Genomic DNA, 19,183 nt, shown 5'->3' on the forward strand with positions numbered 1-19,183 from the left:
CAACAGAATCAAAACCTCTGGTATTTATAACATATTTAGATTAGAGTTCAGGAGAAAACATTTGCAAAATTGTTTCAGCAAACTAATTAATCAAACAAACAAAGGAAAAAAAAATAACCAAACATGTCTTCAAATCCCACTACAAGGTTTACATGACCCCACTACCAGAGGCAAGAAGGTTAGACACGGGTTCTAATGAGAGGGTTGTGTGCCAAAAAAAGAGGATATATATGGAGGAAATGAGCAACAAGCTGTCATTAATTTTTTTTTTTTATTATGTTTTAAAGAGCATTCAAAACATGTATGATACAATTTTGAATACTTAATTTGGAGAATGAATGAATGAATGAATGCATGCATGCATGCATGGACGAGCAACTATTACACATTAATCTTACGGCAAAGCTCTAATTTTATTTTTAAATAACATAAAATTACTTAAAGTAAGGGCTTGATTGTGTTTATGGGGTGCAGTCAAACGTGTTCATGCTTCGTTTAAAAAAAAAAAAAAAAAAAATTATTTTTCACATAATTTACCTTTATTATACACCGCTCTGTCCCTTCTCTGATAAACGCCCCGATTATTCCCTGGTTTTATAAAACCCCTCCCTCAGAAATATGCAGTGGGCTCAGATTGGTTAGCTGGTGTGATTGGCTAAACCGCCTCTAGTGCGCATCTGAACATCCCGCCCCTCACCTCAGCTGCATGTGCTCCGGTTGTATTGTAAACAATGCCGTCGTCTATATTGCTTATCATTGTGAGCCCGATTGAGAGACAGAGGATATTAGTGAAGAGGATCAAGCATGGCTTTTAATGGTAGGCCTAAGTTTGTTGTTTGTTCATACACCTAGATACGCTGTTATTTAAGTGCTACCGCTTCTGTTAGCTTTTAATATACAGTTTTATTCTGATTAAAACTGTTATACAGCACAGCAACCGCACACACGCATGTATAAAGCTTCTCATTGCTATGTGAAAATAAGTGTATAATTGATACAGTTTTTTGGAACTGATCTGACGATCTGAATGAGAGAGAGAGAGAGACGCCGGGAACAGGATCAAGAACCACTACATTAGAACATTGATTTTGAAACAGGTAAATCCATTAAAATCGCTAGAAGACAGAATTGTAATTCATATATTAATAGATTTTCCCCCAGTTTTCTCTTCCTCTTCTCTAAAGCAGCGCAGCATGGCCTCGCCCCTTTGCTGTGTTTTCCCTGGGGCAGGGTTTATCTAGGTTCCTGACGTAATGGACCCGGGAAGTAACTCGTTGTAGTAGGGCTATGCAATTAATCGAAAAACAGATTTAATTTCGATTTCGGCCTCCAACGATTATGAAAATACAATAATCGAGATAAAACGATTATTGCTCCCCATCTTGCCTCCTTTCCAGCGCTGCGCTTTTGTTCCTCCATAAAAGCCCAATTTCACGAGCAAATCAGTAAATCATGTAACGTGACTTTTGCAAAATGGAACGTGCTTGATTTATAGAAGTATATTAGATTTATTCATGTTTTTAAAAGCATGAAAGAGAACTTGCGCTGTTCCTCAGGAAGATATATGCGCTCAGAGGCGGAACAGAACACGAACATGTAAAGTCATCTTTTAGCTCAAGATACGTGCCTAAATGATCAAATACACGCAAAAATGTGTCAAAATGCAGCACTTAATAATTATTCATGTACACATTCGTCGGTCATGTAATAAATGAACGTAAAGAGTTGAGAATGAAAATATGCATGTAACCGTAAATTGGATCTGTGCAGCTCTTAAAGTGACAGCAGGCTATATTCCTACGGTGACGCATTGCAGACATAATATTTTTTTAACTCAATTATTTAGTTAAAACGGCATCTTTTCTCGTAATAACGAGATCTTTTCTCGTTAAAACAACAGTTTTTTTCTCATAATAACGAGATCTTTTCTCGTTAAAACGACATCTTTTCTCATAATAACGAGATCTTTTCTCGTTAAAACGACATCTTTTCTCGTAATAACGAGATCTTTTCTCGTTAAAACGACATCTTTTCTCATAATAACGAGATCTTTTCTCGTTAAAACGACAGTTTTTTTCTCATAATAACGACATTATTTCATGTGCTACAATTAAAACCATTACATTAAAATACATTTCAAACAGCTATTTCAATTCAGCAGCGTTCAGATCCTCGTTTATGTTAGACTGTGGCGACAGCAGCGCGAACAATAGCTCAGCTCGCTCACATAATGTACCATATATCTATTATAACGGAAAACATATCTTTTTTATGAAATAATGTCGTTATTACGAGAAAAAAACGGTGTCGTTTTAACGAGAAAATTATATAGTTTTTACGACATATCACGGTATTACGAGAAAAGATGCCGTTTTAATGAGAAAAGATCTCGTTATTACGACATAATTGAGTGGAAAAAATATTATGTCTGCGGCAGCAATGCATCACCGTAATATTCCTGCTTCGACTGTGTGCTTAATATTACTCAAACTACAAAAGACTAGACAAATTCAAAAATCACACACTGCTTTTGAGTGAATGAGTTCTGTAGCTTTAATAAGAAACAAATGAAGTTTAATTCTTACAGTGAAGACTATGCTGTTTGATTTTACATTTTATTATTCATTTCTGTAGTAGGCTGTTAGTGTTAACTGCTTGAGACTTGCATTAAAACACAGTTTGTTTAATTTGTATCTCATTATTCTATTGTATTTGTCCTTTACTTTTTTATGACTGACAGTTTAATTATTTTCAATAATTTTGAGGACTTTTTGTTAATTAGTTTGTTTCTAATAGGCTAGTTACCCATGTATCACTATCTTTAAATAAATCACTCATATAAAGTTTTGGTCATATGGCCCCCTCATTATCGTGTTAAATAATTGTGATTACAATATTGACCAAAATTATCATGATTATGATTTTTACCAAAATCGAGCAGCCCTACGTTGTAGTCCCTACGAGCAGTTTTTGTAGGCATTAAACTGGCATAATTTTAAAAGACATTGATATTGATATCTGACACAGATATCTTCGTTTGCATTGAACTTTCAGCTTCGTAACTTTGCAGATTTTGTTTATACTCAAACAGCACTATACGCACTAACTAACATTAAAAAAGTGAAATCGCAATCAACCACCCCTTTAAAACAATACATGAATAAACGAACATTTTGACACACATTTACTTAGTGTTTCTCCAAATGGGGGCATGCAATGGACTTCTATTATTTTTATATACAGCTTGTCATAAATATTATAACCTCTCAGAAAACTGTCAGAATGTGTACAAATGAAGGGAAAAAATAAATAAATAAATAAATACAACCATACATAAAACTTCCCTTTCTTTCTTTCTTTCCCAAAATTAGGTTTTGTGATGATTTACCAGATTTGGCTTATTTCTTGTTTTCAACTACCCCCCCCACCCCCCACACACACACACATTCTGTATATACCTATACATAACATTAAATCCCTTCCTAAATTCCAAAATCTGCAAGGAAAATGTTAAGCAAGTTAACAGATTTCATCTGGGCCTGCTTGAAGGCTAAAGGCACACAGTTGGAGCTTTTCTGCTTACAGTGAAAAAAAAACAATGAGTGCTGAGAAAAGGAAGCAGACAGCGATTGTCTAATTGAACATCAAGATGGCTCCTGATACTGCCATTGTCCCCACTGAGCTACAATCTCCATACGCATTAATGTGGAAGCAGATAACACAGCGTCCATCCTCGATATTTCCAGCGACTGAATGCCAGGATGTGGTGGTGGCGGCAATGCTGGCGGGGCACCAGCGAGTGGGAGAGAGGCCTGTACATTGAGACTCAGAGATATCGTCCTCCTCCTCTCTTCTTCTGTAAATGCCACGGAGGTGTGAGGTGGTATGAAGACGATGAGAGAGCTGGACGGAGACACTCAGAGGGCACGGAGACACAGCAGAGAGGAGAGAATAAGCCACTTCTACATAACCTTTCCAGCACAGCAAAGGTCTCTTCACCCCAGGCCTGCACCACTAACCTGACAGGCCTTGCCTTAAAGGGAGGAATGAGTGTTTTGAGTATGCATATGTGTGTGTGTCTTGTTCGTTCTTGGTACGACATGATGAGTGTCGACAGTCTGGCTCTTTCAGACTCCCTTAGGGTTTCCGACTTGCGTGTCGTGTTCGGTGCCGAGACACAAGGATCATGGCTCCAGTGTGGGAGGAGAAAAGTACAGCTCAACATGGTGGTCAATAGCGGATCTGCCGTCAAGCCCGAGAACAGGAACCCACGCGCTCACTGTCATTTCTTGAAACGACAAGGACAAGGATGAACACAAGACAGAGAGAGATGCACCTATTCCAAATGAGCATTTTGCTGCAAAACTATAAGTCAGCAATGAATAAACACAATACTTGTTCTAATAAAAAGTAATTGAGTCAGCACGCATATGGCTGTCCTTCAAAGAGTGCGAAAAAGGAATTCTATATTCATCTATTCATGGCACAGAGTGACAACAAGCATTAGCATAAACAATTCTTCCTGTTATTGTGATTTCGCATTTTCAAATAGAGTATTATGAAGCCACTGGATTATGGGTCTCCAAAACTGACAGTTCAATCTCTTGTAACTGGAGATAGAATCAAACTCATTGTCAAGCGTTAGATCCTTAATTGAAAAATCATTTATTCATAGTGACAAAAAATAATTCCTGCTGGCAGAAGTTTTTATAAATAAACAAACAATTCCGACCGCAAACACGATTACACTACATAATTATCTTACTCTCATCAAACATGCAAAAACCCTAATTACCATGGCAACAAACATGTTTTCAACCTTTTGCCTGATCCTAATTAGCCTGGGGCAGTATTTATCATTTTATCAATTTTCTTAATTGTGTTTTAGGTATTAGGAAGCTTTACATGAGATAAACAACACCCAGAGGGAGTGCTTTTGAATATCATTCTCATGGCGCAAAACGTCGCTGCAATTGACTACAAAAGGACAGAATCGCATTAGCATAAACAAGAATGATGGTGGGATGTGTGCAATTTGCTGTTTCTACATGCAGCACATACGTTTGCTTAAAAGAATCAAATGCACAATTTAGACCATGATCGTGTTCTCGCTCACGGACGGCCCTGAAGAGCATTCATCCAAGCCGCACGGCCTCACGCAAATTTGTTTCTCGTGGTCACAGTGCCTCTGACTGTTGCAAATTCAAATCGCATCCCCATCGGTCCTCCCTGCCAGAGAAAGCTGATATCTCACGGCTGCAGATATGGCTCTATGCAAAGGTTAGTTTAAAAAAAAATAAATGATAGAAGTAAACAGGAAGGATTGAAATCCGCAGGAAGTCCTGTGATTGTCAGTGGTGGCCACCAGTCAATAGGTTAAGGCAAATTAGGCCGGCTAATTGTGTTTGCACACTAAATAATCCAAAGTCATTAAGAAAGCTGATTACAGGGGAAAAGTCTTCCTTAAAACTCTTTTGGTTAATTAGAGTACTCAGGATGGGTTATTTAAAAATTAGAGAGATAGCGCTCAATCTGTCCGTCCTTAAAAGGACGGTGTTGTAAAAAACTATTTATTCACACTCATGCCTTTTCAAACCTGTATGACCAAAAAAAAAAAAACACCACTGACTTTAATTGTCTCCATACAAAAAGAGTTATTTTGTGTTCTACAAATGAAAGAATGTCATACAGGTAAACTAATGCATTGCATGCATTTTCATTTAATTTTGGGGTAAATTATCTTTTTAAAACCCAAAGTTAGTAGAAGGATTTGAATTAATAAGATCAGACACATAACATATTAACAATTTATAAATGCATCCATCTAGAGTGAAGAAATTGTGGGAGGATTTGATAAAATTTTCAGTTGGATGAATCACCAACTAGATCTGCTAATATGAAAGACGATGATAAACAAGCAATTTACTTCTAACACCAATCAACACAACGTAACCACCAGGGAAAAGCACATTTCATGGAAACACGCTGTCGTGCAATCTCTAGATTGGTAAGGCGACACTCGCCGGGCTGCTGTCCTCAGTAGTGTTTGCACTACTCTAGGAGAGGGATTGCTGCGGAATTGAATTTGCCAATATGGACTCCATCTACCCCGGGTGTGCTTATGCATGCTGGCAAGCACAGGATAGGATGGTGTCCTTCCAGGCAGCCACTGAGGACTAGACGTCTATGTAAATATATTTGCTGGGTACATGTGAAGCGGAGTGACACTAAGGAAGCGCACTCTTGCTGCAATCCTGCATTGTGGAGGTGGCTTTGTAGTCTCTCCTGTTTGCCCAGCCTCAGAATAGAATATCTGAATAGCCTCGTCTTATGCATGAGGACAAAAAAGGGTGGCTCATCCCACAGCCAGGGGCTCTAGAATTCATATTCACATTTTTTTTTTTTGGTTGGAACCATCATATATGTATTGCCCTACATGCAATGCGTACACACTTGGCTTCCGGGAAGAGAGCGAGAGAGATGGAGGACAAAAATCCACACCACAGATGGGCCTATTTGGCCAACACAAAATCTACACTAACTGAACCACATTTGATGATATGTGAGTGAGTAAGTTATTTATTTATTTATTGGATCATATCCCCCATTAGTTTTCAACAGGCTGTGAGAGGCCTACAAAACTGCCAAGAGTGAAAAGTGGCCGATGTTGTGTGTTGACTCAAATATTAGACTAATCTGAAGGGACACTCCATTGGGTTTCATTGCAATCACTCACAGTCGCTGTGCGATTGAAATGAAAAATCAGCAGCAGTGACATCACAATCTCCATTATTTGCATCATCATTATCATTATTCCCAGGGTTGACATAATAGATAAAGCCAATGGCCCTCGGTGACTGTTTTGCGCACGCATTCACCCAGAGATGCACGCTCACTAATGCACACACGTGCTTTCTATTGATTAGCTGAGTCATGCTTGTCATGCACCACCACCGTGGCTCAACCTCTGCTGACTTCATTGGTGTAATCAGTGGCTCGCTCAATTAACAAGTGAGACTGTTAGTTCATCACCATCTGCTGCGCTTTGATAAGGCATTAATATACTGATATTCATCCACAGCCGCTAGTCAGGATTACATACAGTAGACGAAGACGCAGAGGGAGTTTCTCTCTCTCTCTAGCTCAACTCTGGCAATGCACTGGATAAACTGACGGGACGATCTGAAACAACATTCATGTGCTGAAATCAAATTTCATTTCTATTGACCCTGAAAAGAAATACAGCTAATGGATTCTCTTATCTGAGTGTGCGCGCTTCATGAGAACTGGCAGGCGAGGCTTTTTTTGTCCTACCAAATGGATGTGTCACTCAGGCAATTTAACATACAGCAATGTGGGTCATTTCTGAGGATAAATGTTGATAAAACTATGAGGTGCCATAAATATGCTATGGTGGAACACATTATGTAGAGGCTGTATAATGAATATAAATTTCTTTCATAACCTTTCCCTTTCCCAAAGAGACACAAAGTACATTTTCGAATGTGTGCTTAAAATCGGACATGATGTGACAATTAATTTACTGCATCTAGGCGTATTTGAGGCTTTTGGACCAATGGGATTTCACAGTGGGCAGGGCTTTGTGGCAAAACCAAGCAACCAAAATAATGATTTCATAATGTTCAACTTTTATGCCTAATTATGCCTAATAACATTCCCACCACACATCACAAGAGCCCTTTTACTAATGCATTATAAGCTTGATTGGCCTTCTGGATTTTTTACATAAAAAAAAAAAAAAAACAGGAGTAAGACGCCACAAAGGGAATGTTCCCGGTGCCACTGGACATCCAGCTATGTTTGTGTTCTCCGCCAACTCTGCTCTTCTCAGCATTGAAGTCTAAATCAGTGATAACTTATTCATAAACAGCTATATGCTTGAGAGAATAATTTATTTTGATAGATGCCCCTTTTACAGCCATCCATGCTGCATCCTGGAGGGAGTGCCGTGTCAGGTGTTGCTAGACTTTGATCAGGGTGAATGAAAGTTGGTTTTTAGATATGCTTGTGAGAAAGGGGTGAGAAAGAAGCCACAGACAAGGAGACCTTGCCATTCACTGTAATGGGTTTTGAAGACTTTGAGCACACCTTCTGGACATCGTGTTATCGTTTTTTTCTGTTTGTTTTTTTTTTTGCTGGAGGGGAGATGAAATATAGGCACAAGCAGGAAAAATGAGGAAACACTTAAATATGTGCAAAAAAATAAAAATCTCCAGAGGCTGCTTTGTGTGGAGGCATTCTGCCCTCCTCCTAAAGCCAATATTAAGGTTCCATTTACGAATCAAAATTACCCCAATCCCAGGGTGTCCTTAACCACAGTGAAGCTAACACTCAAATGGTAAATGTTCTTTGAACTGTACTGCAAATTGAGTTTTTAATGCAATGTTCTCCATTCAATAGAATTGCTCGGCATGAAGGTTTCGTCATGTGCAGTAAACTAAAGTTTGTTGTGCTTTCTTGTGCAGGGTGCATAGAAAATGTAAAATTTTATCAAAACATTTATGCAAAATATTAAGAAACTTCACAGAAAAGTTTTTTTTTTTTTTTTGGTAATGGTTTTATGAGAAAATTATACCGTTTTTCTTGTACACTTTCTTTCTTTACACTTTTTGCTACTTGATGTTTCTTTGGAATTGTTTGTGAAATTTACTAGCACTTTCTGAGTGAAAATTGTTTCTACATCATTTTTTAGTGTACATGCAAATTACTTAATTTAAATTATTATAAAAATATGAATAGCTATAATGTTTAATGATTATAAATGATCAATATTAAAGTATTATAAAATAAGTATATTACAATAAATATTTTACATACAAGTTTTAAAACCTGTATGTTAAAACACTCTTTTTAAAATGTTTGAATTTATGTAAATATGAATAATTAAATAACAAATAAAAATAAATAAATAATTTTACAATCACAATTCAAGAAAGATTTTCTATAAAGCTTATTAATATTTTGCATAAAAGGTTTCATAAAGTTTCATTTGTATAATCCCTAAAACCCATTTAGATTATAAGAAGCAAATTTAAGTCAGGCTCAAAGAACCTAAAAAATATCAATTAGCAGAGAATCTCATATCTTCTTTGTACAGTGAGATCGCCTCTTTTGGTTTCACACTCAGTCTGGATAAATCCCATCCTATCAGCAATAACCTAGTCCTACCTGCCTAAACCCCAAACTGGGATTTTTTTTTTTTTTTTGACAGGGAAGAGGCGTTGCCTTGATATCCACCAAATACAGAAGCTAACGAAACTCTGAAAGGATAAGAAGCTTCTGAGACTCTTTTATCTGCACAGGAGCCACACGTTTGGTAATACATTATACATTCCATTCTCAGCACAGTTTATGTATGCTTTAATCTGCCCAATAAGCCTGACCTTCCATCTCCTCACCCCTGTGAGGAAAATGTCTTTATCAAATGTGATAAAAAAAAAAAAGCTAAATCACCACAAGCACTTAAGACAAGGCCAGCAGCTTTAGTTTAGAGCTCTTAAAACTATGTACTGATAAAATCGGTGTATATGTACAGAGAAGAGAAAGCGATGAGGTTAGAGAGAGAATTGCGCTTTCACATTCCAAGCGATAGAAGCTGTCAAAGCAATCCTAAACTTAATCATACTGTTATCCAGTAACCCTGACCTGTGCCGTCTAGCTGAGGAAAAAGCATTGGACACATTAATTAGAATATTATCTGCACCTGCTCTCGAAGACTCTTTTGGAAATCAGATTTATACAGAAAATATCCGACTCTCTTCAGCCTTGAGGAGTGCAAAGAGCAGAAGAAAAAAGCACTCTTGTGAGGATAAACAGGTGACAGTGTTGCCATACTCACCATGAAGAGGTTGCGGAAGTTAGCCAGGTCTCCAAAGAAGTCCTCAATGCTGATGATGTGGGGGTCGAAGGCGAAGTAGCTCCCTAGGCTCTCGTACAGCTTCTGCATGTTCTTGTGCATGGTGGAGAGCTTCTCGTACTGCTCTCGTGAATGCTTGGAGAAGCCGTGAGAAGGATACGGTTAAGGAAGGACAAGCGCTGCATTGCCATAGCTATGTTAAAACACACAACAAACAAACCAACTACCTGCCCTTCAAATCCTTTCCACAGTCCTTCAACAAAGAGGTCACCTGTGGAACACTGAGAAAAACCACTGCTTCTCTGCAGAGGTCAAGTGAGACAAACGGAGGCATTTAATATCCTCTCTAAGTTTGGAGTCATTGGTGCACTGAGCTATTAGCGCCAGTCCAGGAGTGATAGAGGAGCATTTCATAGTCTGGGGGACTAACACAGATGCTAGAGTGAATAGCTTATTGCAGTCATTGTTTCATTGTTTCTCTCAACAAGAATGGGGTCAGCGAGCACGCGAACCCCTATGAGAGATGCGCTCTGTAATTTAAAGAGCAGATGAAGGCAGGATCTTTCACTGAATGGCTATTGACAGCTCCTGTCGGGGATGTGCCATCTTGCAGCTCACGAGACACACGTGGGTCCTCGGCCTCGTAAACCACACACACACACACACACGCAAACAAACAAACAGGTAGTACGCGTCAATAGAGCCTTGCTTTCTTTTTGCCGCATGCCGTACATAGACTGTGATTTAGCTGCACATATTCAGGCGCCATTTCTAGGTGATTGTGTCTCCTGGATTCAAAGCGGTGCAGATGGCCCGGGTTTGCCCTTTTGAAGGAACAGAGAGGCTATATCAAATCCACGTCTGGCATTTTATTCAAGCTATTTATATCAACTGCTCAGACGTGAGTCAGATTGTTTAACAGCCATTATAGGATACGAGTGCTGTCCCAAAAACATCTGTTTGCAACAGGTTGAATGGAACCATCAAACTATATTCTTATGTTTTCTGATGAGAAATTGAATTGAGAGGTTTTGCCTGATCATTAAAGCTGAAGTGTGTCATTTGTCAGTGTTATAATACTTTCTCTTATCCCAGTTTAATGTGTACTGTCGATAATGCCAGTTGAAGCTTAATTTTCCCATAAAGTGCAAATACTGTGGCTTTGTGAGACAAAGTATTGTTCTGTTTGTACGAGTTTGACAACCATGCCGAGACAGAAACACTACCAGACTATCTGTTTGTACAACTAATAGCAGATGGGCAGAGTGTTCAGGAAACCTGCATGAAAATGATCTTTGTTTATTATTACGAATCCATTTGGTGACACTAGAGGCGCAAAAACATTTCAGGTTGAAAAGATCTAAATTATGGAGGTTTCATCAAGTGCGGTAAACAAAGTTTGAATTCTTGTTCATCACACATTTAAAAACTTTTATGCAAAATATTAAGACGTTTTTATACAGAAATTGTAAATTTGAAAATGAAAATTATTGCACAACATTTTCCTTAAAGAAAGTTTGTATAAAGTTTAATTCAACACCAATTTCAAAATGCATAAAAGTTTAATAGCAAAATTAAAACAATTAGAAAAAAAAAAATGTTTTATCATTCCATTCCATCCATCCAACCAATAAAAAAGCCTTTATATTTATATGTGCAGTATGTGTGGTAAAATGAGTAAAGAGTAGAATAATTAGAGCATATAAGGTTTATACTCAACGCTGGCCCATTATATTGCTACGGCTTACACAAACTACTGTATTCTCACAGTCCCAGCCTTTCACTGCGGGAGTCCTAAGAGCCTGAACGGAAATAACTGCAATAGTGTCTGAATGTGTGCACGTCTTTGTCCTTGGGGCTGAGTTTTATGAGCTCTTTTGACAAGTGCAAAATGACTTCCTGTTTCTTTTAAGCCAAAAAATGAAACAAAAATCCTCAACAGGTTGTGCAACGTTTTCAACCCCACATACTTTAATATCTTGTATTTGAGCAAGCTCTGTTTAAGACGAGGAATGTGGATATAGCAAAATCAAAGCAACAGAGCTTTCTTGATTGGATACAGTGGCAAAAATACTGCCTGTGCCAGAGAGAAAGCGTTCGAGTATATGTGGGTGTGTTTGACAACAGCCCATCACAGTCATACGTAGTTCCACAGGACTGGGCCGAGCCCTCACCGGCTATTATTTCCACATCAAAGATTTGTCACATTGACAACGGCTGACATGCACGGTCCAATATCAGTCCCGAATTCTCCTCCAAAAGCAATTCCTTCAACTCCTCCTCTCGCTTTTTCTTTGCCTCAATCTCTCTCTCTTTTCCGTTACCTCTGTAAGAACTTTCAAAGTACACTCTTCATGCTTCTTTGTCACCCGTGTCACCTCTGCTTCACATGCTGGGGTGGAGAGAAGTTCCTGGATAAAACATTATTCGCTACATTCTCCAAAGCAACTGCCGTCTGTTGGTTCTCTCTCTGTCTCCCTCTACAGCTGTCCTCAAAGCAAAGAACGAACACAAGTTTCCCCAGCAACATCCCATATTTCACTATACAGAAAGGATAGCATTCCTGTCTTATAGAAATGTGTTCCGTTTTTAGCTCTCTATACAAATAAGTGGTCTCTGCGAAATGATCTGACAAGACGGCGTTAGAAAAAATTGTGTAAAAACTCCCTTTAACTTCATTACTTAAAACTACTTTAATGAAATTCCAACAAAAAAGCCCAGAGAAGAGATTCCGCACATCATCCATTCAGTACATGATAAATGTTTAAAATTATGTGAGACGGTGTGAAAAACAATTGTTTTACTCTAAAAAATGTCCAGAAAGTGAATTCCAAACACTGCCACCTCTGAAGCCATAAATTACCCTGTTTGTTTACCTGTGTGCTCGTATGAGTGAATAAAATGGTGCATGGCTCCCTTAGGCAAGGCCAAAAAGCCTCCTTAATAAATCTCTCCTAACCCACTTCCATTAATGTTTATTTAATGCTTTTCTATGTGCCTCCTGGCTCTATGCTGAAAGGCAGCAACTAAGCTTTTAGTGTGGATTGACTTTCCCCCTCAAGCCCCACAGCCAAACTACATGCATCCCACCTCAGCTCCGAGTGGAAGGTGGCCGCACTCTCGCCAGGCTGGCAACAGGCACCGCATTCATGGCTTTAGAGCACTCGTCCAGAGAGAATAGGGCAGAAAAGCATCTATTTTTTTGGTGGTCTATGGGCAACTAATGGCTTGCAGTCGGGAGATGGAGGAATGAAAAGATATTTCCAATCGTGATGCGGCAGTTGTTGGTGTTTGGAAATGGCACAGACAGAGAACGGCCCTGCAGTGTATGAGAGGGTCTCTCTTTGTCAGATGTATTGATCCACTGAAAGCAGAATACACTGTTACACATATTAAAGGAGTAGTTTTCTAAAAAAAAAAAAAAAATTACATCTCTCATTATTACTCATCCTCATGTTGTCCCAATCCTTTATTCTGTGGAACACAAACATTTCTGAAGGACAGTGAGATCAAAACAATGAACTACAGCAAAAACTAAATATAAATGTAATATATAAAAAAAAATCTAATGTTCAAAATTCACTGAAGTTATACAATATTATATAAAGCTATTCCAATATTGATATTCTAATCAATCCTGCCTTGAAATTCAGTCAAACATAAAAGTTCTATGCCATATGATAGGCTTTGTGTCCAGAAGCGACCAAAATATGGTAAATAGTGAGAGAATTTTCATGTTTTAGTAAACTAGCCCTTTAAATCATTGAATGGCACTTACTGTGTACTTGCATCATTCGTGACAATGAAAATGAACAGTAAAATAAAGGGCCACCTCATTCATCTCCACGAAACAATCTGAGTGCCAAATAATGACACTTCCCTTCAGGCAAACATGAATAAAAATAATAGAAGCCCATTCCTCGTGAACCCGAAGAAGAGTTTTATCTGTAGCATGAAAATATTGGAGAAGAAGTTGGGTTCACTGTAAACCATGAAAATGATTTGAATTGTACCAAATTGAATGTCACAGTTTTCTGAATTATTTGAGTGTTTCTGGACTGCATCCAAAGTAATTAACACAAGACCTTGGATGGGGATCAACAGAATACCACGGACAGGCTTACCGCCACGCGCCTTTCCAGCACGCTACCATCGCAGTCCTGTCTGCTCTTAAAAGCTGCCAACACAGCCAAGGCTGTCAGATAGTATCTCTGCCGCCTCTTCCACGTGTAATTATGCCGCATTGTGCAGCTGTACAAGCAATCAAGCATCTGAACTCAATCAAAAAACTTCGCTCACACCCTGTTAGGGTACCTCTGGAAAATTTGGAGAGCACGCTACTGATTAACGGCCTATTATTGACAGAAACTCGAGCCTAGCATGCTGTGATTTGGAACAGTAATGAGAACAGCCATGGCTGAAACAAATTTTTTAAAAGGGGAAAGGTAGGTAATTGCTCAGGCAGTAATGAAACTGATGAGCGTTGAGATTTTGATAACTCATTTTGTGTGGCTGCGGAATATTTGAGCAGAAAGGAAAAGAATGGGACACATTTCTGCTGATTCACCCATTCTGAATTGTACACAAGATAGGGAGGCACATTGGTTATTCTCTCTGAAATTGAAATGAAATAGAAGCCTTTGCGCAATGGTGTAGACAGACGAAGCATTTCAAGTTGTGCTGGGTAGCTTTTTAGATTTATCTAACATAAGCAATATTACATAGGAAAGGGGATTTCAAACTCAAAAGGACTGTATGAAAATATGTTGATCTCGTATTAAGTAACCCCTGCCTAAATATATACAAATATTTTATTTATCCATCCCCCTTCATATATACAATATATACAACTATTATTATCATATTTATTTATTTTCTCTCTTTCTTTCTGTGTTAGACTGCGTAACAATCATAAAAAGAATACTTAGGATTAAAAATAAAAATTGTCATCACTTACTCACCCCAATGTCATTCCAAACTGGTATGACATTCTTCATAAGTTCAGTTACAGAATACAGTCCTGACAATTGTTTATAACCAAAACGAATGTTAACATATTCTGTGTGGCAGTGCACACTTACAAGTGAGAGCTCACACGGGCCCTCAGACATGCATCAGTGGGCACACACAAACAGACACGAAACAAATGGAAATGAGGTATTTTAACATCCACACCTTCATTGGCACTCAGACTCTCTCAATTCTCTTATCAGTGAGTGGAGCTGACAGCTGAGAGTGAATTGTGCATGCAGATCAGATGTGTTGCATCAGTGCAAGTCTCCTCCTGCAGGCTGTGTGTTCTACACTCCCACATTAACCTACAGAGCTAGGGGTCTAATTTCACCTCCAAACACAGGCTAGTAATTAAAGTCTTTGCCCCCAGCAATAATCGGGATGTGATGTGTCGATGGTAGCGGTGAGGCGGCGGATAAGTGAATTCCTTCCTCCCCTTGCCTCGCCGGGGAGGTCGGGACCTCTTGTCACATCACGATCACTGTCACGTCAGCGCGGAGAGGCCCTCTCTTCCTCTTCATTTGAAAAATTAAAAGCAGGATTCAGAGTCAATTTCACTGTCAATTTATTCTGCATCTCTGCAAATTAAATATTTATGGATCTGGGAGATGGGTCTCGGATGATTATCGTGCCAGTATCCAGATGCATGTGAAGGGGAGCTTGTGGAGAGCTGGCCAAACAATCATCAAAACTGCAGGATGGAGCAAACAGTGAGTACGAGGTGCAAGCCCAAGTGAAAAACAGTAGAAAATAGAGGGTTTCAAAAAAAAAAAAGAAAGAAAATGGACTTCAACATCCCGTGCCTACAGGTGAACTAACAGTCTGTGGCTCGGCACATATAGAAACCTTAAGGCTGTGTGTTGATTAGATACACTAACACAGCAACGTACGGTGGCCGAGAGAGCTCAATGTGCTGCAAATAGAAAAAAAAAACACCTGCAAATTAAGAAAACTTCGTCAATTTGACAACACATGCGCTGCAAATGCTCACAACACAACCAAATAAAGAAACACACTGCAAATACTCACAACACAACCAAATAAAGAAACAAATAAAATTCTTTATTTGGCTGTGTTGTGAGCATTTGCAGTACATTTCTTTATTTGTTTGTGTTGTGAGCATTTGCAGCACCTGCTGTCAAATTGATGATGTTTTCTTGATTTGCTGGTGCTTTTTCTATTTGCATGTGTTTTCTGAAGTTGCAGCATGTTGAGCTCTCTCGGCCACCGTAGCAAAGCCATCAGAGGAAGTGTGAAGTTTTCAGGACATGGGATTTTTTATTCTGACTAAAGCTGCGTGCTCCAGAACATCATATATGGACATGTAATGTGCCGCAGCGAAGGTCATCTTTCATATCAATGCTGTGTCTCATAGATTCTCCAAAGGGTTCAACACACTCTATTTTTCACATCGGTGCCCTGTCACATTATAAAAAGTCATCCACATGATAACTTGCATAACAGTAGCATTAAAATGTATTTTTAACTGTTAAAACTGCATTGGTAAATTACATTTCTGCATCAAATATTGCCCATTTGAAAATATATTTCAATTGCTTGCTGTTTCTCCATTTGGCAGTTGGTAAAAAACAAAAAGAGAATATGTAAGCAATATATTTATTCCTTGGGTGTACAACAGCAAAACATACTACTAAGATAAATGTCATCCACCCAAGGACTTGTATTCAGAAATTCTCATTTTATTTATTTTGCTCAAATTTTACTCAGAATATTAACTGCTACTGAATCACAAGGACAGAACATGATTCAAAAGTTTGGGTTTAGTAAGATTTTTAAAATGTTTTTAAAAGAAGCCTTACAGAATTTCTGAAAAATAATTTTTATAACATTATAAATGTCTTATGTTAATTCAATGCATCCTTGCTGAATTAAAAAAATAAAAAATAGTGATTTGAAACTTTTGAACGGTATTGTACATTAATGTATGACTTTCTCGTCCACTGTACAAATACTTGACTAACAACCATTTGGAAATGTCCTTCACAAAGCGATACAATTGATAACTTCCATTTAAAACAACCCTTTCTTTGGTGTCCTTCAAAGGCAAAAATAATGTGTTCTAATCCAGATCTGTAAAAGGTGCTATTTTACAGACTGGGTGATTGAAATTTATCCTACAGCCAAGTACACCGTGCACCTGATAGTATCCCTCAGGAAGATGTTGCTTATGCTATAGGTGCCTCCTCTCAGTGTATCTCTCAGCATGCCTTCACCTGCTAGTAATTAAGTTTAACACTCCTAACAAACTGCTCTGTGATTACATGAATTACACAATTGGTTTCAGCGATTGCTATCATACAGCTGCTGAAATGAGAACAATTGCACGCTTCTTCATTTTAATTGAAAACCACATCGGCATACAGCAGGCTGCTCTGAGAGAGAGAGAGAGAGAGAGAGAGAGAGAGAGAGAGAGAGATACTAATAATGTGAGGTAAATCAAAGACAGAAGAAGAGGAAATCTGTGGAAATAATCGTTTTAATGGTGGTGCAAGCTTGCCTAGCTGGTTAAAAGCAGTGGCCTAATAAGGTATACCCTCCATTTTACCTTTCCATCAGTGATGGTGGTTCAAATGAGCGTGAGAGTGGTTCTCAGGAGGGTGGTTAATATATTTCCTGAGCATGCCTGTAATCAAGACTAGTAGGACTGTTCTGATGGGAGTCCCTGCTGAGCTGACTTTGAAGTACGCCTCCAGACGACTAAGTGTTTTAAATGTCAATAGAATGGGAGGTTCTCTTTTTTTGGACATATAAACTTCTGTACAAATAGCTGGTCTAAGCACTTAAATGCTTTTAGCTCTGCACAAATTGGATCGATTGTGAGCACTTTTGCTGCAAAGCGAACCTTTCTCCTTTTTGTTTTCTATTTTATTTCATTTCATTCCGTATCTTGTGGTTGTTATTACTTTAATGAGAGTCTATTTATTTATTCCAAGGAAATCAATTCCGACACGTTCAAATGAACAACTATTTGGATAGGCTGGGCAACTCATCCTCAGGATGTTTGCCAGCCTCTGTGAGATTGTTACATGTGCACACACCCGGAGAGAGAGAGAGAGAGAGTATGTGAAGTATTGATCAGTCTCTTCCTGTTGAAGCAGCAGGGTGCTGTGACAGGCAACAGCTCCATTCAATATCCTTATCATCCTCCCAGTCTTCAGCCTAACAGCAGGTCACACCAGAGCTGAAGAGTTGAAGGAACATTTCGATTCCTTAAGCCAATGAATTCCATTAAAAGACCACTAACACATTTCTTTGTTCGTAGGAACTTCAGCTTAATGAAGTGTCCAGACCAAAAAAAGAAATCTACTGAAGTACCCGTGTAACGCTAGATGGACCTTGAACTACTTATACAGTATAGTCATGATATATTAGTCAAGCAAATAAATAGCTGATTTTTAGCCTGCCATTTTAATCATTTGAAATAATTATGGTTGGTTTTTATTTCTATTTTTTTTTTATATATAAATGTCTCTTATGCTCACCAAGTCTGCATTTATTTGAAATACAGTAAAAAACAGTAATACTGTCAAATGTTAGTACAATTTAAAATAACTGTTTTCTGTTTTAGTATATTAAAATGTAATTTATTCCTTAGAGGGCAAAGCCAAATTTTCAGCATCATTACTCCAGTCTTCAGTGTCACATGATCCTACAGAAATAATTTTTAAGGTGCCATAGAATGCATTGATACAATATTTTAAATTGTTCTGTGACATCTACACAGAGGGTATGTGGCTTAGGTAAGGGCAGAAAATCTCCAGAAATGGTTTTACATGTCCATTTAAAACCCTAGGATTTGTCCCTAGAATTAAATGGTCTGTTATTACATTATTTGGAAGGGTCATGAATAATAATGTTGAGCTCTGCTCTGATTGGCTGTTTCACAGTGCGACTCATTTCAGTAGCTCACACAGCAGGAAAAATATATATTTCATATATATTTCAATCTCGCGCAGTTACATCGTTGGGTAATTATACTGTATATAAAATGCGGGCATCAGGGAGCTGCTATTAATATGCAGGGCATTGAAACTGCTTTGGAATGCAGGATCGTTTTTTAGTCATCACACGTGCTCTGTTTATACTATGGAGCGCCAGTACTTACCACACATTTTACAAGATCAGATGCTTGTCAGTGGTGCTCAAGATCTGTAAATCATTCGACATTATCCTCAGTCATCTCTCCTTACTCTGTTTATGTGGTAAGTGAAATCTTATGTTCTGTAATGTAACAGGCTACCGCTAGTGGCTCGCGTTATTTTATTAGAACGT

At 38.4% G+C, this 19,183-nt stretch overlaps 1 protein-coding gene across 1 annotated transcript in view; it reads right to left on the reverse strand.

Moving 5' to 3' along the window:
* LOC306883740 (protein diaphanous homolog 2-like) overlaps positions 1–19,183 on the reverse strand; it is a 440,640-nt gene that overhangs the window by 57,897 nt on the left and 363,560 nt on the right. The window contains exon 27 of the mRNA XM_079439172.1: positions 9,860–10,024. Within this exon, the coding sequence (XP_079295298.1) occupies positions 9,860–10,024 (165 nt within the window). The remainder of the gene's footprint in view (positions 1–9,859; positions 10,025–19,183) is intronic.

Source organism: Barbus barbus, assembly GCF_936440315.1.
Source record: "Barbus barbus genome assembly, chromosome: 17".
Lineage (NCBI taxonomy): Eukaryota > Metazoa > Chordata > Actinopteri > Cypriniformes > Cyprinidae > Barbus > Barbus barbus.